This window comes from Triturus cristatus, chromosome 7 (assembly GCF_964204655.1).
Source record: "Triturus cristatus chromosome 7, aTriCri1.1, whole genome shotgun sequence".
Taxonomy (NCBI): domain Eukaryota; kingdom Metazoa; phylum Chordata; class Amphibia; order Caudata; family Salamandridae; genus Triturus; species Triturus cristatus.
In genome coordinates this window covers 61,211,419-61,232,499 of record NC_140590.1, presented here as the reverse complement: position 1 = coordinate 61,232,499, position 21,081 = coordinate 61,211,419, and the positions used below count along the sequence as shown (strand labels likewise).

The following is a 21,081-nucleotide window of genomic DNA, read 5'->3' as shown; positions in this document are numbered from 1 at the left end:
CGTCGGTCTGTACCATGAATTCCCGACTGTAATCGGGGGCCTGGAGCACAGGGGCGGTGCATAGAGCGGCCTTCAGCTTCTCGAAGGCCGCTTGACAATCGGGGGTCCAGTTAATCCGCTTCGGCTGGTTCTTGGACGTGAGACCCGTGAGGGGCCCCACGATGCTGCCGTAGTCCTTCACGAACCGCCGGTAGTAGCCGGTGAGCCCCAAGAAGGCTCGGACCTCGGTCTGGGTGACGGGGGGCTGCCAGGACTGAATGGCAGCAATCTTAAGTTGTAGCGGGGCCACCAGCCCGCTTCCCACTTGGTGCCCAAGGTAGGTCACAGACCCTTGGCCAATTTGGCACTTGCCGGCCTTAATTGTGAGGCCGGCCCGCTGGAGGGCCTGTAGGACCTCTTGGAGGTGACGGAGGTGGTCGGGCCAGTGGTGGCTGTATACAGCGATATCGTCCAGGTAGGCAGCGCTGAACTCTTCGAGCCCCGCCAAGACCTGGTTCACGAGGCGTTGAAACGTGGCGGGGGCATTCTTCATGCCGAAGGGCATGACCTTGAATTGGTAGTGGCCATCGGGGGTAGAGAAGGCTGACCGTTCCTGAGCCCTGGGTGTGAGGCCGATCTGCCAGTAGCCCGCTGTTAGGTCGAAGATACTGAGGTAGCGGGCGGCCCCCAGCCGGTCGATCAGCTCGTCTGCTCGGGGGATCGGATGAGCGTCGGTCCGGGTGACAGCGTTCAAGCCCCGGTAGTCGACGCAGAATCTCAGTTCAGGTGCGGTGCCGGGGGCAGCGGCTTTGGGGACCAATACAACCGGACTGGCCCAGGGACTGTCCGAGGGCTCGATGACCCCGATTGTGAGCATCTTGGCCACCTCCTCCTGTATGCAGGCCCGTACCCGATCTGGTACGCGGTAGGCCCGGTGTCGGACAGGGGGACTGTCCCCGGTGTCCACGTCGTGCAAACACCAAGGGGTGACCCCGGGGGTGAGGGAGAACAGGGTAGCGAACTGCAGCAGGAGGTTCCGGCAGCCCTGGCGTTGCTCCGAAGTGAGGGCGTCAGAGAGCCGGACCCCGTCCACGGAGCCGTCATTCTCCTGAGTCTTCAGAAGATCCGGGAGGGGTTCGGAGTCTTCCTCTGCCCCACTGTCCGTAGCCATCAGGAGGCTGAGTTCTGAGCGCACAAAGTGTGGTTTGAGTCGGTTGGTGTGGAGGACCCGAAGGGGGTTCCGGGAGGTCCCCAGGTCGATGAGGTAAGTGACGGGGCTTTTGCGCTCGACCACTTTGAAGGGCCCCGTCCACTTATCTTGCAAGGCACATGGTTCGGTGGGGGACATCACCCATACTTGTTGTCCAGGCTCGAACTCAACGGAGGAGGCATTGTGATCATACCACTTCTTCATGTCCTCCTGGCTGGCCTCGAGGTTCGCCTTGGCCATCTCTCTGAAGCGCCGGGTCTGATTGCGTAGGGCCAGGAGGTATTTGAAGACGTCTGGAGGGGTCTTTAGGGGGGCCATCTCCCAACCTTCTTTTACTAGGCTGAGGGGCCCTCGCACAGGGTGCCCGTACAGGAGTTCGAAAGGGCTAAAACCGAGGGACTTCTGGGGAACTTCGCGGTAGGCGAAGAGGAGGCACGGGAGTAGTACATCCCACTGGCGACGGAGGGGCTCTTCCAATCCCCCAATCATCCCCTTGAGGGTGCGGTTAAAACGCTCCACTAGTCCGTTCCCTTGGGGGTGATAGGGGGTCGTGAATCTGTAGGTGACCCCGCATTGTTGCCAGAGGGACTTCATGTATTTGGATATAAAGTTCGTGCCTCGGTCGCTGACGACTTCTCGGGGGAAGCCTACCCGGGAGAAGATCCCCATTAGGGCCCGGCCAACCACCGGAGCTGTCACGGTCCGTAGGGGCACCGCCTCGGGGTAGCGGGTGGCATGGTCCACCAGTACTAAGATGAACCTGTGTCCTTGTGCCGTGCGGGGGTCCAGAGGCCCCACGATGTCTATCCCCACCCTCTCGAACGGGGTGGTGACCACAGGGAAGGGTTGCAGAGGGGCTTTCAGCTTCCGACCACTCTTCCCGCTGGCTTGGCATGTGGGGCAAGATCGGCAGTGGTTCAGGACGTCGTTCCTCATCTTCGGCCAGAAAAAGTGGGTCACTAGGCGGCTGTACGTTTTATCTTGGCCCAGGTGTCCAGCCAGGGTGTTAGAAAGGATAGACGGACCGGGAGGGTCGGCCGGGGTCAGGACTCACAATCCTCGAGCTTAGTTGGTGCGGGCCGCGGCAGCGCCAGCAGGTCCCGGAAAGATGGTCGATGTACGGTCCGCGGCAGCGCCAGCAGGTCCCGGTGAGGATGGTCGTTACAACGGGCCGCGGCAGCGCCAGCAGGTCCCGGAAAGATGGTCGATGTACGGTCCGCGGCAGCGCCAGCAGGTCCCGGTGAGGATGGTCGTTGCAACGGGCCGCGGCAGCGCCAGCAGGTCCCGACGAGGATGGATGTTGTAGAAGGCCGCGGCAGCACCAGCAGGCAGGACGATGGTTCACAAGAGCGGGCTACGGCAGCGCCAGTAGTCCGTCAAGGCTGAGTTCTCTCGGTGTCTCTCGACTCCAGGATACAACTGCCTTCCTGCTCCGGAGTTGCCCCAGTTATAGGGCAGGCGCTCTTTGATGTCCGGACCCTCGCACTTGGAGGTCGGAGGGCCCGGCATGAAGGTGTCCAGACACCCAGCAGGGGGTGGAGCCAGCGCCTGGGGGAGCTGGAGGCGATCGGCACCTGGCTGGGGAAGAGCTCTTGACACTTCGTCCTCCCATTGACCTGCCAAGTGGTCCGCTCACCTCCCGGGTGGATGGTGGTGCCGGGATGTCGGGGCCGGTCAGGCCCGGGGTTAGGGTCGGGGCGAGGCCACGCGGCCTCGTGGTGCAGGGCCCAAGATGGCGGCTTGAACCGGCCGGGGGAGCCGGTGGGGCTGGGCCCCGTGATGAGTAGAGGTCCGAGGGCAGAAGATCCGTCGGGAGACTGGGTACAGGTGCTTTTCGTGGGTTATGCCTGGTGGGCCGGAGCTCGGGCCCTGTCGTGCGGGGAGGGAGCAAGCCCTTCGTGTGGCCTGTCCAACACAGGGGGACATCGTGGGCCAGGTTGAGCAGAAAGTCTCTGAAGCGGAGAGGTACCACCAGTACTCGACCGGCCCCCAGCTCGGCGATTCTTTGCTCGCTGTATAGCAGGTCGTTATCCCAGTAGACCCAGTGAGTTCCGGTGGAGTCCCCTGCGTTCTGGGCGCTGGCTTGTTGGCGGAGTCCCTCGAGGGAGGGACAGGTCTTTTGTTCCTGGCGGAACTGTGCTTGGGTGGGCCCCCCCTCTTGACGCCACTGAGCCAGGTCAGGAAGGTCCTGGGGTTGCGCGTCCCCTTCGGCCGTCGGGTCTGGAAGGCTGGCCTCATCGTTGTCTTCTACTGGGGCGACTGGGGGCGGAGGTGCTGGCCATTCTGGTTCTTCTGATCGAGGGACGGCACGGGCGGCCATGGACCGGGTGGTTATGCAGGCCCAGTCCGGGAGGCCCAGCATCCCCAGGTGCTCTCTTCTCTCAACGGTGGCCCACGGGGAACTCTCGAGGTCATTCCCCAGGAGGCAGTCCACGGGGGCATCGTCCCGGACCGTCACCTTCAACAGGCCGGAGACCCCTCCCCATTGGAATGGAACGCAGGCCATTTGACACATACTTTCAGAGTTGTCTGCCGAGCGGACGGGGCAGAGAATGTTCGGCAGGATCTGCTCGGGCTTCACCAGGTGACAGCGGACGGCCGTCACACTGGCGCCTGTGTCACGCAAGGCCTCGGCTCGCTGTCCATTAATGGTCACCCACTGACCGTATTTCCTGGTGTTAGCGGGTAGGGGAGCCCGCGGGACCATGTCTCTTCCCCCTAAGCATGCCAGGACCATGGCGGCCGGTTCCCACTCTTGCTGGGCCGGCTCATACTCCTCTGGTTCCTCCAATGATCGCTCTTCCCCCAGGGCGACGGCAGCTACCTGGCGGGGCTTAGGTGTTTGGTTCTGCGGGCAGCTCGGGTCATTGGCGTAGTGGCCGACTCGCTGGCATCGGTGGCACGTGACGTTGGCTCGGACCCCAGGACGCCACGGGGGGTTGCCCCGACCGGCCGGAGCCGGGGTGCTGGCCACGGGTGTTGCGGGCAAGGAGTCTCTCCCTCGCCCCTGGCCCCCTCCTCCTCCCCGAGGACGGTGCTGGCCTTGGTTGTTTCTGTTCTGTTCGTGTGGCCCCCTCCGGCCCACTCGGGTGCTTTCCCATCGGTCAGCTTCGGCGGTGAGCTGCCGGGGGTCAGTCAGCTTACTGTCGAGGAGGTGCTGCCTGAGCTCGACGAAGCAGTTGTTCGACAGGTGCTCCCATACCATCAGGTTAAAGAGTTGTTCGTAGGTGGTGACCTGGCTCCCCTTTATCCAACCCTCGAAGGCACGGCTGAAATAGTTCACGTATTCTACCCAAGTTGTACCTGGGATCCGGGTGCAATCTCTGAACCTCTGGCGGTACATCTCTGGTGTGAGGCCGTAGCGGGTGAGGAGGGCAGCCTTCATGTGGTCGTAGGACGACATTTGGTGATCTGGGAGCTGCAGTAGGGCATCGCGCCCCTCGTTGATAAACCTCCCCCAGAGTCCGGCTCCCCAATCACTCCGGTCGATCCGGTGGGAGGTCATGGCGATCTCGTAGGCTTTAAACCACTGTTGTATGTCGTCTTCTCGGACATACTCGCGGACAACATCCTTGGGGATGTGGACTTTTTTCTCGATTGGCCCAGGGGTGTGTGGTCGCTCAGGCACCCCCAGTTCTTTATTCTGTTTCCGAAGTTCTATTTCCGCCAGTTTGCGCTCGTGCTCGAGCGTTATTTTTTTCTCCTCCAGCTCTCTCTGTCTCTGCTTCTCTTCTCGTTCATCTCGGAGCCGCATGTGCTCGAGGTTGAGTTTCTGTTCAGCTAACTTGAGTTCCCCATCCATCTTGAGTCGTGCCATTTCCAACTCGTGCAATCTGGTTCTTTCTCTTTCTCGGATCTCCTCCTGCGAGAGGCCCGTTCCCCGCTCCTCGGGAGCCGTGGCGTTCCCCTCTGATGTGATGCTGCTTTGGTCGGAGGGTCCGGCGACCCCAGTTTCTGTCCACGACTCTAGGGCGTGCTTTAGATCATCTTTGGTACTCAGGCCGGTGGTAGCAATGCCAAGTTCTATGCAGAATTGTCTCAGTTCGCGGTGGTTGTATTCTTCTAATTTATCCATTAGGAATTTCTCGGTGGAGTTGCTATCTTTGGCTGACATCGTGTTGTTGTCGTGGGGTGAGCTACTCTCTGTACGATTACGCGTTGATTCGGATCGCGCCGCTGGCCACCAATGTTAGAAAGGATAGACGGACCGGGAGGGTCGGCCGGGGTCAGGAGGAGAGGTCTCCGGGGAGAGCCGTCTCCAGCGATCGTACAGACAAGTAACTTCCCCCCCCCACAGACAGATACCACACACGGATAAGGTTCAGTGTTCTTTATAAGCACTTCTTAAGGTACGGTTGAATGGTACAAGGAGGTCTGGACTCAGGGGTCCCCTCAATTCAAGTCTCTCAGAGCAGGGTAAGGGGTAGCGGGACAGTCTGTCTACCAGTCAGGTAGTTTGGATGAGATGATGATTAGCTCACAATCCTCGAGCTTAGTTGGTGCGGGCCGCGGCAGCGCCAGCAGGTCCCGGAAAGATGGTCGATGTACGGTCCGCGGCAGCGCCAGCAGGTCCCGGTGAGGATGGTCGTTACAACGGGCCGCGGCAGCGCCAGCAGGTCCCGGAAAGATGGTCGATGTACGGTCCGCGGCAGCGCCAGCAGGTCCCGGTGAGGATGGTCGTTACAACGGGCCGCGGCAGCGCCAGCAGGTCCCGACGAGGATGGATGTTGTAGAAGGCCGCGGCAGCGCCAGCAGGCAGGACGATGGTTCACAAGAGCGGGCTACGGCAGCGCCAGTAGTCCGTCAAGGCTGAGTTCTCTCGGTGTCTCTCGACTCCAGGATACAACTGCCTTCCTGCTCCGGAGTTGCCCCAGTTATAGGGCAGGCGCTCTTTGATGTCCGGACCCTCGCACTTGGAGGTCGGAGGGCCCGGGATGAAGGTGTCCAGACACCCAGCAGGGGGTGGAGCCCGCGCCTGGGGGAGCTGGAGGCGATCGGCACCTGGCGGGGGAAGAGCTCTTGACACTTCGTCCTCCCATTGACCTGCCAAGTGGTCCGCTCACCTCCCGGGTGGATGGTGGTGCCGGGATGTCGGGGCCGGTCAGGCCCGGGGTTAGGGTCGGGGCGAGGCCACGCGGCCTCGTGGTGCAGGGCCCAAGATGGCGGCTTGAACCGGCCGGGGGAGCCGGTGGGGCTGGGCCCCGTGATGAGTAGAGGTCCGAGGGCAGAAGATCCGTCGGGAGACGGGGTACGGGTGCTTTTCGTGGGTTATGCCTGGTGGGCCGGAGCTCGGGCCCTGTCGTGCGGGGAGGGAGCAAGCCCTTCGTGTGGCCTGTCCAACACATCCCCTCGCTAACCTGTGAAGCCATATATTTTTCTATCCAGCTCACCTCCTCTCAAACTTTTATGGGTATTCTACTTTAAGCACTCTGTTAGAACCTTTAACAGTCGAACCTACCTTCACGATTTTAGGAGCTTTTAACTTTCACTTAGAAAATCATCTGGATAATAACACCAACACTTTACTTTCAGATTTGGAAGCGGTGGGCTTATCACAGCGAGTCTTAAACGCTACGCACCAAGCTGGCCACACTCTAGACGGCCTATTCTCAAACTCCCAAGCCATTCGTTTACAGAGTATTCTCCCTCTAGTTTGGTCTGATCATCATGCAATTATCTTTAATATTCAGATCAACCTTAAGCCCCCTTCCAGTACCTTGATAATTAAGCTGGGTCTTCGAAGAGCCTGGAAAAGCTTAGACTCCCAGCTTCTAAAAATACACTTATGCTCTACCCAACCAGTAGTCCCGTCAGTTCCCAACGTGGCTTCAGTAAACTATACCAACTGGCTAAATGATGCATTTGACCGGCTGGTGCCGAACAAAATTATCTCAAATAATCGGAGCGTGCCGTCAGCCCCTTGGTTTTCTGAACTCCTTGGAGAACAAAAAAAATTGTGCAGGAACTGTGAAAGAAAATGGCGTAAATCCTATAACCTCCAGGAAAAACAAGTCTATAAAGCAGCACTTACTAACTAAAAACACTTGATCACACAGGAAAAAAGGAATATTATACTGCTCAGATCGAAGCTGCTCAAGATTCTAATAAGCACCTATTTCAAGTAGTTGCTAAATTGTAAGGTCAAACATCCTCCAGCAACATGGCCCCTAGTCAGTCACTATGTGACTCTCTATCGAAGTATTTTGTTGAGAAGGTAAACGATATTTACTCGAAATTTGCATCCGAGACCAACACTACGGCTCAGCCGTCAATAAGGGACACCTCTGAATACTCCTTATTGAAATTTGATAACACCACATCTGATCAGATTTCTAATATAATCTCTTCCGTGAAATCAGGCTCCGCCAATGACCCTTGCCCTCCGGCTACACTTTTACCAGTCATAGAGCAAGTGGCACCCGTCTTATCTAGTATCTGTAATACTATGTTTGCCTGAGGCATCTACCCCACGATCTGGAAGAAAACGATTATAAAACCACTCTTAAAAGAAGCAAACTTGGATCCTACCGAAACTAAAAATTATAGGACGATAGCTAGCCTGCCTTTTCCGGCAAAAATCTTTGAAAAGGTGATGAACACCCAACTCTCCAGATATATTGAATATCACCAGTTGTTAGATGACCCACAATTCGGTTTCCTTAGGGGCCACGGAACAGAGACCGCACTCATTAAAGCGACTGAAGACATCAGAATCATCTTGGACCAGGGAGGCATCGCTGTTCTTCTGTTGCTGGATCTCTCAGCAGGTTTTGACATGGTCGATCATGCCATCCTGATCGACCAGGTCACTAAACTGGGTATCCAGCAAAAAGCCCGAGCGCTGCTGGCCTCTTTCCTCGCCAACCGTACCAAGTCGGTAAACTTTGGTACTTTTCAATCCACCCAATTGACCCTCCTGTGTGGTGTTCCGCAAGGTTCATCCCTAAGTCCGACACTTTTTAATATCTACGTGGCGGACTTAGCCAGAATTATCAAGGGACATGGGGTGGGCCTCACATCATACGCCGATGATACCCAGTTGGTGTTGACTATACACAATGATGGGCAAGAGGTAGCAGCCAAATTTCAAAGAGGCATGCTGGCCATCAGTGACTGAATGACCAGCAATTGCCTTAAATTGAACTCTGATAAAACGGAGGTTATGACATTCGGTAAACTATCTCCTGCCTGATCTTCAGCATGGTGGCTGTTGTCACTGGGTTCTCCTTCGCCCCCATTCACTAGGGTTAGGAATCTAGGCGTCCTATTTGACGATAGATTGACTTTTCTACCTCATGCTAACTCTGTAGTTTCAGCTGCATTCTACAAACTTCGCATGATAAAAAAAATTCTACCATTTCTTCCTCTGACAGCAGGAAAAACTCTGGTTCGTACACTAGTCATGTCTGCCATTGATTACTGTAATGGGCTCCTACTGAATGCCCAAAATTAAGGTCATCCATAAACTTCAAACTATTCAGAATGCAGCCGCCAGGATGCTGTCGGGAACCCCTAAATATAAGCCTATATCTCATGTTATTCAGAAATTTCACTGGCTCCATGTAAAGAGCCGTATAATGTTTAAGGCCTTGTGCATTGCATATAAGACGTCTCGCAACACAGGACCTCAGTTTCTGATTAGAAAATTAGCAACCTATATTCCAGCTCAGGCTCTTCGCTCATCTACAGCATCTCTGGCGACAAACGTTTCATTGTCGCTGCTGCTAAACTTTGGAACTCGCTCCCTTTACAGATCAGAGTATCCCAATCCTTATTAACCTTCATTAAAATGACGAAAATACACAATAAGTCCCTTGGTATAGGATTCAAGTCGCCTGTCCTCCGCGCCGAGACACCCGTGGGTATTTGAGTGCTTTATAAATCTCATAAACATAAACATCAGCGCATCTTTGATCAGTCCGGTCCTGGCTGGGAGTAGGTGTCAAAGGGCAGCCTCCAAGTAACCCCCGGGTCCACACCAATTTCTGGCAGAGGATCACCCGGTGGACACTTTTAGGGTGCCAGGCCTGGCCATGGCGTGTTTTCATTCAGGTGTTTGAGTGCACTTGTAACAGGAACGAGTGATCATGACTCCAGTGTTCGAAGAGTGAATATGTTCAGAGCTGTTGTGTGACCTAATTTCTTGTCAAACACATGACAAGCGACTAGTAGCCTGTCTGGTGTGATAATGTGGCACAATCAATGCCAAGAATAAACATCTATTTAAGTCTACATTTCTTTGACGCGCTCTGAAGTCCCATACACGTTTTGGCACCTTTGCTTACAAAATGTTTCAGTTTTGCTTGTGGAATGTATTGTATGAAGAAGGAAAGATAGAAAATTGCTGCTGCACAATTCTTATGATATGTCCTTCTACCCCTCAAAATGCTGTGTTTTACCCGTCGATATTTAATGTTAGAAAAAGAAATGCACTCCTGCAGTTCAAATGTGTCTATAGCTGTTAAAGTGTGCACACTTAAGCTTCCTTAAAGAATGTAAAATAATTCTGAACATTTTCGTTTGGCCTTTTGGATGACCTACATAAAGTGATTTCCCTCGAGGGGGCTTGGCACTAACATTTTTTAGGACCATGGCCAAGGACTATGAGCCTCTAACTCCCTTCTTGAGGAGTTCAGAGTTAAGAGGAGTCTCCTCTGATTGGCTACTCCATTCGTACATCATTCAGATCTTTCCCCGCTCTCCTCCCACACATGGGCTGTAAGTATCAGCCTGTGGGCGGAAACTGTGAGACGAAAGTCAGCAGTCGAGAATGATGGATTGAAGACCAGAGTGAGAAGAGCTGTAATCACAGACATCAACATTCCAGGTTTGTCTACCTCCAGCCATGCTGAAACCCCAGGCCCCTGAAAAATGGCCACCCTGAAAACAGTGTAATTAACTGCTAATTATTAATAATTACAGGGAAACTAATTGCTGGTGGAATTTGCCAGTTTTAATCTGGATTCCCCTATCCCAACCCTTCCTTCTGCTCTGTCTCTCATCGCCCTGGCTTGCTCTTCTAAAGAGTGTGAGAGCCACCCATGGCCACAGTGGTCCTTGACGCAGCCTGGTGGCGCAGGTGTCCTGGCGCGGCCTCTGATTGGTTGTTTCTTTTCCATTGCAGTGGATGAAGACCTGGTTGAACCTGGACACCCCCCACACCTTCCGCTGCTGGTACTACGACGTGAACATCACCCGTGGCGAGGGGCGGCTGCTGCTCCATATCCAGGACATCCAGCCCTGGCAGGTGGGGCCTTACCGCTGCGTCGCCAGAGAAAGGGGCAACAGCAGCCAAGATAACGCCACCACCTCGGAGAGCTTCACCATCCCCTTCTACTGTGAGTACCAGCCAGCAGCAGGCCATTTGCAAACCTTTCAGTGGGGATCCAGGGCACAGCTGGAGGCTAGCCATTCACATCTCAAGATGCACCTGTGAAAGGTGGTTAGGGCTGGGGCAGAATCAGTCACACGTGAGGCAGAACCTTTGCAAGGCCGCTAGGGCTGCGGGCGAGTCGGTCACATGATGTACTATTGCCTCTAAATAGGCACCAGGCCTAAGGCCTCATCAGTCGCATATCAGGCTTGACTCAGAAAAGCTGATGGGGCTGGGACGGAGCCAGTCACCTGTCAGGCAGAACCAGTGATTGGCCAGAAGATCTAGGAAAGAACCACTCAGAGATCTAGGCTTACTCTGAGAGTCTATTAGGATTTGGGGAGAGTGGACAACACGTTGGGTCAGTGCTTTTAAAGCCCTTGGTATGGCGTGGGTAAAGTCAACTGCATGTGAAGCAGCGAGCGTCTTAGAGTGTGGAAGAGCTGGGAGTAAAAGCACTTATTCACTATACAATCACCCCCAGTCAATCCAGAGGCCAAATCCAGTACCATAACGCTATAGCAGGAGTACAAAAGATGTAATGCTCTCTTATAAATATATTTCAATATATATGCATCCTAGGTTTAAGCCATCGTCCTAGTTATTATAGCAACAATTAAACTACAAGTTTAAAAAAACTCTTGTGTAATCTTCACAGTACAACACCATATAACAAAAAAACACATATGAAGATGAAAAAGACAATAACACAAAGCAGGGAGAGAAACACAAAACAGACACAATTGTCTACATTTCAAAAACTGATCTGCTCAATCTGGGGTGTAAAATACGTCATGTTGTTACCAAGTACCCAGTCATCACAGATCCATTATTATAGGTATGTTGACGCGTTTCGGTGGACGAGACTTTGAGGTAACCCTGGGCGTAGTTCACGAAGTAGCACTACGCGAAGCTACGCAAAGTGCACTGCGCGAGCTACGCGTAGCACTTCGCGAACTGCGTAGTACCCTGTTCGCACTGTGCAAGATGTTGTTTTCAATGATTGCACAGTGCGGACAAGCAACCGGCACTGTGCAATCATTGAAAACGTCATCTTGCACAGTGCGAGCTGTAGTTTTCTGCCGATCGAGTAGATTTTTACTCAAGCGGCAGCTTTCTCAACGCGGACTGGTAGTTTCTCATCGTGAGCGGTCGCGAGCATACGCGACCACTCGCAATGATATATTTACCACAGGAGCGCGGTGGCCTGGCCCTACCCAACATGGAATATTATTACCTTGCATCCCAATGGCGAAGTGGGTGGCTGAATTGCGCCTAGAGGATACAGCAGAAAATGGGTCCCCGTATACGCTAGACAGATTGCTTTTCACCTTTCATCCATGCACTAAATCGCACACGATGCTTCCCCTCTTGCTGTCAATTGCACTGAAGTACCTTCGTAGAGCCCTCTATCTTACTAGAGCGATAGCGCCGTATGCGCCCACTATTCCACGTTGGGAAACAGCGGTTTCACCGTGGGTAGGTTACAACGCAGACGTTACATTGCCAGCGTTGTTACCACGCATGGCATTACATCGCAAGTCGTTTCAACGACTTGCGCTAGATGGCACGTAACACCAGGGAATGTGTTGGATTTTAAGTCCAACACATTCCCTGCTGTTGCGCTAACTGGAGTAAGAATAGTAATTTATCCTATTCCTAAATCCAGTGCGCCATCTAGTGCAAGTCGTAGAAACGACTTGCGATGTAAAGCCAGGCGTGGTAACACGGGGGACGATGTAACGTCCGTGTTGTAACCTACCGCGTGGTATTTGCTCGCAGCATGCGTGAGCCCTGAGTGTGCAGCAAAGTCCAAACATCGCTGACGGTTCTAGAAGACCTGCATGCTTCTTCCGTGCCCCCAATAACGGAGAGGAATCCGGCATTCCCGCTAGCACTTGAGTTTCAAGAGTTAATAAAGATTTTTCCACAGTCCGTTCCGCTTCTACCCGTCTCTTCAAGCCACAGCCCAACCTCAAACACCGTCCCCGTGTTGAGACTTTCACAGGCGTCCACTCCACTAGCAGAGACGAGGCAGACCCAGTGTTCTGCATGAAAAATCCCCCAATGGCTTTCCCGATTGAGGCTCGGAAGACGGGGTCCGCCGTCCTCACCGGTTGTAATCGCCACGGTGGGATCTCTGGTATGCCACCCTCCCATGCCACCGTAACAAAGTGTGGATTGTGATCGGAATGCGTGCGGCCACGATAATCTGGGTCCGTTATGCAAGGGAGTAAAGGAGAAGCGCCCAAGAATATATCCATCTCACATGCAAATGGGGCCGAGTGGAAGGAATATATCCTCTCTCCGGGGTTTCGATGCCTCCAGATATCTGTCCAGTCGCATCCATGCAACCACTCGGTGCTTTGGAGTTGGCTACAGCAGCTGTACCTTCAAGCGGGGAAAGCATCTATCAAGGCCAGTGTCTATAACGCTATTAAAATCCCCCCAATCACACCATTTTGTCAGTATTCGGTATAGTGTACGCAGAAACTGACCCTGGTCCGTATTAGGGGCGTATACATTGCTTAATAATATATGACGCCCGTCTCATCTCCCCTTTACAAACCCATATCTCCCTTCCTTATCAACGAGGGACTCCTCGGCCGTGTGTGGTGTACCTGGTCGGATCCAGATCACGGCCCCTCTTGCAAACCAGGAATAGTCCAGGGAATGTTCCTTCCCCCTGGTTGAAGCCTGGCTATCTCAGTCTTGCTCAAACGCGTCTCCTTCAAGAGGGCAGTACGTACATCCTGTCTTTTCAGGTAAGAGGAGACTGCACACCTGCGGGATGGGGTAGGAAGGCCTCGTACATTCCAAGTGAGTGTCGTATGTTCCATCATGACACTACATTATGCACCGATAAGGAGGACTCCAAACTCTGCGTGCAGTCATATATGTATGGCAGCGGTGCCTTAAGCGATCACCCTTTCCCCCCCAGCCGAACCCCTGCAACTAAAGGGAAAATGGGAATGCCAACAGGGCTAAACAAAAACCTCACAAGAGCGGCTCCCAGCAACATCCCAACCCCTGTCAAGAAACGCCTTGTCTGTGTACCAGCTGGTTACCTACATCCGGTGTACGGGTCTACTTTGAATGATGGTATGCCTGAGTTTATTATGGGCAGAAGTTTCACACCTTAAAGAATGTGAAGGGCGGGCGCCTTGTCGAGCTGAAGGTTTACCTGCACGTGCTGCCTCGAGGCGGCCTCCGCCTTGGACTGTGGCTGGGCTCAGAGAGGTTGCATGGATTCAGGTTTTAACATCACTAACGATGGGAAGTCAGCTTAGCCAAGCAGTGCTCGACAGGTTGCTGTAAATGTTCAAACAGACATGTCTGTAAATTAAATGTGCAATCTCGTCCGGATTCAAACGATATATGACATGCAGAAAACTTCAAGAGCGGCTAATCCAATAACCAGGGATAAGAAAGCCCAGAGAACACGAATTAAAGAAAAATCGTCCGTGCTGATAGGCAGTACATTGAATTAAAGTACATTAAATCTTATTGGTGGGATTAAGTCGGAAGCAGAAAGGCCAGACTAATCGTTCTCGAGTGTTAAGCCTGCAGTACGCCTTCATTTGTTAATATTAAAACTGGACGCGTATGTTCATATATATTGTGGAATCCCGTTTTCCTCAGCTCATATAATGCTGCCACGCCCCTCCATATTAGAAGAGAGGCAAGAATAAGTACATTATTAATTAAGGGGTGCTTTGAGGACGGTGACCCTGACATTTAGATTTTTTTTCTTTACACTACATAAGGTTCGGCTTTAGTTGCGTTTGCAGTCTCCCTCAGTTTTTTAATGTTTTTTTTTTTTAAACGGGCTTTGGCATTGTGATTGCTTTTCAATATAATTTTTGTCTGCTGCTTTTAATCATCAAAGGATAGTTTATTTTTATGTATTGCTCGTTTATGCTGACAAAGGGTAATGACCAGTCATTATTATTACTACCTGCCTCCTGCTCTGCAATGGGCTTCCTTCGCAGCCCAGAGATCCCGCCAGGCAGACCGTACTCCACCTGGGTGGCGCAGGCCATGACTTCTGCACCCCTGGCATGGCGACGGGCACCCGCCAAGGCCTAAACAAGACCCTGAGTCTTCACGCCCGCAGCTACCGTTCCCATTAAGAAAACTATGCATAATCCTAAGGGAGGGTCTGCGTCGCTGTGAATTGTGGGTATAAGGGGACGTGTTGACAAGTCCTTCCACCTACGCCCCAGATAAAGTCTGTGAAGAAAAACAAGTTGTAATACTCTAAAGCCACCAGTAGATGGCAGGAGAGTGAACAGCATCAGAAGTGTAACACATCATGCTCGTACCAATGGTCACAGGTAAGCAATGTTTTGTTAATTGACGGCACTGTGATTCTTGTGCCTGCACATTACCACAGCTGGTGTTTTTAATTTCTAAGCGGGCTAATTGGTTTCTTCTTTTATACCAAATGTATCACTTTTTATTATCCTAAAATATTCAGCTGCTATCATATTGTTTTTTATTGGTTACTTGGCTGGGATTTTATTATTGGAACATGAAATGTTGAAAATCAATGCGAATACATTGTGTGCCATGATTTTGTCATCCGTTGTGCTCAATAAACTGGCACTGTGATGAGCTCTCTATGTACTGGCCCAGTCTGAGCTTCCACTGTTGTGTGCACCTGGCAGTTCCTGGAACTGAGTGGTACCCATGGGTTCATGGACAGAATGTTCATCAGTTTGACCTTCAGTAATAAGGGAGGGATGAAAGTGTCCATGTGGTCTCCTCCGCTTCAGTCTTGAGCATGGGTGCAGTCGGAGCCGGCATGACTTGCAGGTGGAGGGGGTGGGGAGGCGTGGGGGGTTGGCGCGAGGGGAGGGGGGCGGGGGGGGGGGGGCGTGTTAATTAAAATAAAAGTACCTTCTCGGGTCCCACACCGTCTCAGCTGCTGGCCGAGTCCAGCGAATAGGAAGCAGACAGCCTCTCTCCCCTCAGCCAATCACAACGCTGCAATGGCAGCATTGTGATTGGTGGGGACACCGAACCGCCAGGCGTCTATGGGGAGGCCATTTTCTCCAAGGGAGAGTGCGCATAACTGGTTTAGTGGGCCTCAGAGGGCTCAATGAAAAATTGTCTAGCAAGCGCGACAAAGTATTTTCAATTCTGTTAAGGACACGGAGGCGAGGATTATGCTTCTCTTTGCTTTACTGCAAAAACATAGCAGCCAATAAAAACAACTTTAAACATCAGCATACCCCGGAAGTACAACCCCCTCCAGTAGTATGCCCCAATCACTGTCCACACTTTCATATATAAGGTCCGAATCACGACATCACTTCCTCTTTCTTTGCATGAAAAACCTTTCAACACAGTCCACCAACTTGACCGTTGAACACTGGACCACCGATTTATTTTCTCCATCGACGTGCGACCAAACTTGAACCTTGAATATCCTCTCCGGAAAAGACGACATCTGTCCTCTGTCCAGATGAATTGTCTCCCTGATGAACCGAATCATCCCTGCCGATGCCAGAACTCCAGGACCTCAAGATTGCTTGGTCTGTTCTCCTGAAATGGAAACTGACATCGTAACACCCGTACAAAACAACGTTGAAGGCAATGTACAGGATTATCGGGTGGGTACAACATCATAGTAATTACATAAGAATGCCAACATTCTAACTGCTTGGGTGGGATAATCCTCGCCTCCGTGTCCTTAATAGAATTGAAAATTCTTTGTCGCGCTTGCTAGACAATTTTTCATTCTATGGCAGTCCACGGAGGCTCTGATTATGCTAGTTTAAAGTTGATTTACCACCACCGAAGCTACATCTACAATAGGTTTATGATAAAAACGTTTTGAATGTGGAATCAGCCGACCAGTCCGCCACAGTCATGATGTCTTGCAACCGGGAACCCGCCCCCAAAGACTTGGAGGCCATAGCTCCCCTAACAGAATGAGCTCCAAATATGGAAACATCCACCCCCGCAAGACCCATTAACCAAGTGACCCACCTGGCCAGGGTTGCAGATGTGACCGGGCGAAAAGGTCGCTGAAGAGCAATTAACAATTGTCCTGAAACATCAGATCTAAATTCCCTAGTACAATCTTCATAAACCTTCAAACACTTGACCACACACAACTTGCTATGATGAGGAAATGCAGGATATGTAATACACTGAGAATGCGTCTTAGTACGTCTGGAAATCGTAAAGGAAACTCCCGAAGGAGTAAATACTCTACCTGCCAAATCCAATGCTCGCACATCCGACACTCGTCTACATGAAATTAAGCACAGTAGGACTGTTAATTTTGCCGATAATTGTTTTCTAGAAAGTGCTTCATTATTCGGCCAATTCCTCAAAAAACGCAAAACCACCGACACATCCCAAAGTGCGGTGTACCTAGGTTTAGGAGGATTCACTAATCGAATCCCTCGCACTACCTTGCAAACCAAGGGATGTTCCCCCACCGGTCTGCCCTCCACATGCGGATGGCCCGCTGAAATAGCCGATCTAAAGTTATTCACCGTCCGGTACGCCAAACCGGACTTGGCTAATTCCGACAAGAAGTTCACGATTAGATGAATATCGGATCCCACGGGATCACTCTGTCGCTCACCACACCAACTAACCCATCGTTTCCAAGCCGATTCGTATCGCTTGTGTGTGGATGGAGCCCAAGCCTGGGACAAGAAGAAGAGAGTGTCTTGCGAAACTCCCGGCACCTGCCAGCGATGCCTGAAAGTCTCCAGGCCATGAGACCCAGTTGGTTCTGCAACACTAACGGGTGGCGCAGCCCCTGAGGATCCGTGAGAATGTCCGGAAACAACCGAAGACGCACCGGAGGCGCACAGGCCAAGCTCAAGGTGGTTGGAAACCATGCTTGCGCTTTCCAACAAGGTGTAACCAGAACTAACTCTGCTTTCTGCCTGCGAACGTGAGCCAACACTCTCTGAATCATGGCAAATGGTGGAAAGGCATATAGAATGCCCGTCGTCCACGAGTGAAGAAAGGCGTCCGAGCCGACCGCTAGAGGGTCCGGCCGCCAACTGTAGAACCGTGGAAGTTGACTGTTGAGTCTGGACGCAAACAGGTCCAACACACAGGGTCCCCACTTGAGATTCAGCGCTTTGAAACTGCTGGGATGCAGTCTCCAGTCGCTGCTGTCCCGCAAATGCCGTGAATTCCAATCGGCAATCACGTTGGACGACCCGGGAATATACTCCGCCGTCACCACCAGACGATGGTCCAGGCAATAATGCCAGAAGTCCTTGGCTATCTCTGCCAAGAGGCGAGATCGGGTCCCTCCGAGTCGATTGATGTATCTCACCGCGGACACATTGTCCATACGTAGAAGAATGCAACAAGACACCTTCTGCGGGGCCAGAGTTCGAATCGCGAACGCTCCCGCCAGAAGCTCCAAGCAGTTGATATGCAATTTTAGTTCCTCCTGAGACCAACGACCCCCTGTCTCCATGGTCCCGCACCGCGCTCCCCAGCCCCAGCGACTCGCATCTGACTCTATCACGACATCCGGGCTGGAGGAGAAAATGGCTCTGCCGTTCCAGGCCTCCATATGGTCTAACCACCAATTGATCTCCGTACGAGCCTCCACTGAGAGGGCTATCTGTTGTGCATACGAGAGACCCTTGCGTAGATGCAAAATTTTCAGTCTCTGAAGGGCCCTGTAATGCAAGGGCCCCGGGAATATCACCTGAATGGACGCCGCCAACAAGCCTACTAGGCGAGCTAATGTCCGTAATGATATTGTCGGAGAGGCAAGCGCTCTCCTCAATTCCTTCCTGATAACTACTCTCTTCCTCAAGGGAAGAAGTAATTGGCACATGAGGGAGTTGATCTGAAAGCCCAAAAATTCCATCGATTGCGATGGAATCAGGACCGACTTCTCCAGATTCAAAAGGAAACCCAAATCCTGTAACAGTTGGAGAGTCCAAGTTAGATGTCTCATCAAGAGTTCCCTCGACTGTGCCATAATTAGAATGTCGTCGAGGTAAATGATCAGGCGGACCCCTCGTTCTCTCAACCATTGGACCACCGGTCTCATGAGTTTGGTGAAACACCAAGGGGCGGAAGACAGACCAAAGGGCATCGCGGAAAACTCGAACCACTGGTCGCGCCAGAGAAACTGGAGAAACCTCCTGTGTGGTGGGAAGATAGGAACCGCCAAATAGGCGTCCTTTAGATCTAAACGAACGAGCCAATCCTTCTCTAAGAGGATGTCCCTCAGCAAATGGATGCCCTCCATCTTGAAATGTCGATACACCACCCAAGCGTTGAACTCTCTGAGATTCAACACCAAACGGAACCCTTTGTCCTTTTTCGGGACCAAGAAAATCGTGCTTACAAAACCCCGAGGATGGGGAATAGACCTCACTATTGCACCCTTCGGGAGTAGTGCCTCCACTTCCCTGTCGATGAAACTCTGTTCTTGTAGGGAAAAATGTAGGACGCCGGGCACCCGACTCTGAGTCGGAGTGGTGTAGAACTCTATGTGGAAACCCTGGACTGTTTGTAACACCCAGGGATCGACCGTAATCTCCTGCCACCTGTGAAGGAACAACGCAATACGACCCCCCACCATGCATTCTGTGGCATTCAACATCATTACCTGAATAGGAGTTATCTCTGGAGTTTTGCTGTCCTCTATAGGTTCCTCTGTGGCCTCGACCTCGGCCACCTCTATTGCTGGAGGGGTAAAACTGCGACCTCTGACCGCCTCTGCCTCTTTGTTCCGCACCTCGGGAGGTCTGGTTGTAGCCTCGGCCGGACCCTCGACCTCTAGCGCGTCCGGCCCTATCAAAAACACCAGTGTGGAACACTTTCTTGATGTTAGCCTGCGCCTTGTCTAGAGCTGAGAAAGTGGCCACGTATTTGCCCATCTCTTTGACGAATTTGTCGCCAAACAGCATGCCATTGGCCAAGGAACCCGGTTCGGTCGTGGCCATCTCCGCTAATTGAGAATCTATTCTCATTAAGAATGAGCGCCTCCTTTCGGTTGACAGCGCCACATTGGCATTTCCTAAAAAGCACAGGGCCCGCTGAGCCCACTCCATAATCTCAGAGGTGTCCAATGGAACATTCTGGTTTTTTGCGTTGACCGCCGCGTCTAAAATTTTAGTGAGGGGTCCCGAAACATCCAGCAACTTATCCTGGCACCCCCGCCAGGCTCTATCTAAACCCTTTTTCGGGTCTTTAGCGAACTTTCGCATAAATGTAGCCATATTAGGATCTAATTCTGGCGTGTCCGCCACCTTGCCAGTCAGGGATGGCCTCGGGCATTCTGATCGCAATGTGGCTCGCACCTCCTTCTCGAAGCCCTGCCGTAAGTTTACCCCCACATAATGGGCCACCTCAGGACAGGGAACCCACTCCGAGGACCGCGGATGAATAAGGCTCTGAGGGTCGAATAGTAGATTTTTAGGAGCCTGGCTGTCATCAGCCTTGTAAGCTGTATGCTTCACCTTTTTTGTTTTCTTTTTGGGTCTCACTGACTCCACCTCCGAGTCAGAAGCGGTAGTAGTAGATGGTAACGATTCATCCGTGGTATACGCAGCCATGGAACCTTGGTCTTTCATTACATTTTTCGCCATACGCGCCAATACTTTGGCCGAAGACTGCGAAGTGCCTGCGTCACTGTGCTGGGTCTTCATTTTCCTCTTGCCATACTTAAGGAGGGGCTTAGTAAAAGGTTTGAGGGCTTTGATTAAGGCCTTGTTAACTGAACCCTGGACGTGGGTATCCAGGGCTTCCACCAAATTCTCCTCCAAGTTTTCAGGTTCCTCATAGTTATCACACTCTACCCACTGATCCTCCTCTTCGGCGTAGTACGCCATTGCCTTAAGCAGAGAGGGTTGGAGGAGATTCACGGGGGGGGAGCAGCCCAGGGGTCTGACAGAACCTGCTCCTTAACAAGAGCACAAAAGAACAACCTAAACTAAAGGTTCTGTGTTACAATCAAGGTGGAAGGAGAAACCCCAGTACACTCCCCTAGAGCAGGGCTCTATTCCGGTCACACGCTCCGGTAAGCGTTCAATAATTGAGGCCAGAGATGTGTGCAGTCATTCAGGTCTATGCGCGAGGAGCCGTTTGTTCAAATTTAATGAAAAACGAGTTCGCGCGCACAGCCAGAGCGTCCTGATAACGACGCGATCGCTCTCTGCGCACGAGCGTGTCGCGTCTGCCTCCTCCTTCTCCACCGCCCCCTAACGCCCGCAGCAGGCTAGCGACGCGCGCACGCTGCGAGGCGCCACTACCTCAGCGAGAACGGAGCCGAGAGCACACGCTTCGGGACCGACTCGCCGATCACACAATCAAATAACCAATCTCCAAAACAAGGTGAAAACAGAAGATAATAGCGACGAATATCTCTGAAACAACTATATCCCCACACTCTACCAAAACTGATAAAAAGGTAAGGGAAAAGCACTTATCTGCTGCTGCAGCAGCAAAGAAAGAGGAAGTGATGTTGTGATTCGGACCTTATATATGAAAGTGTGGACAGTGATTGGGGCAT

At 52.4% G+C, this 21,081-nt stretch overlaps 1 protein-coding gene across 1 annotated transcript in view; it reads left to right on the top strand.

The window, feature by feature from the left end:
* Positions 1-21,081, top strand: part of LOC146808808 (uncharacterized) — a 185,068-nt gene that overhangs the window by 98,672 nt on the left and 65,315 nt on the right. Inside the window, exon 3 of the mRNA XM_085615634.1 lies at positions 10,314-10,527. Coding sequence (XP_085471760.1) covers positions 10,314-10,527 — 214 coding nt within the window. The remainder of the gene's footprint in view (positions 1-10,313; positions 10,528-21,081) is intronic.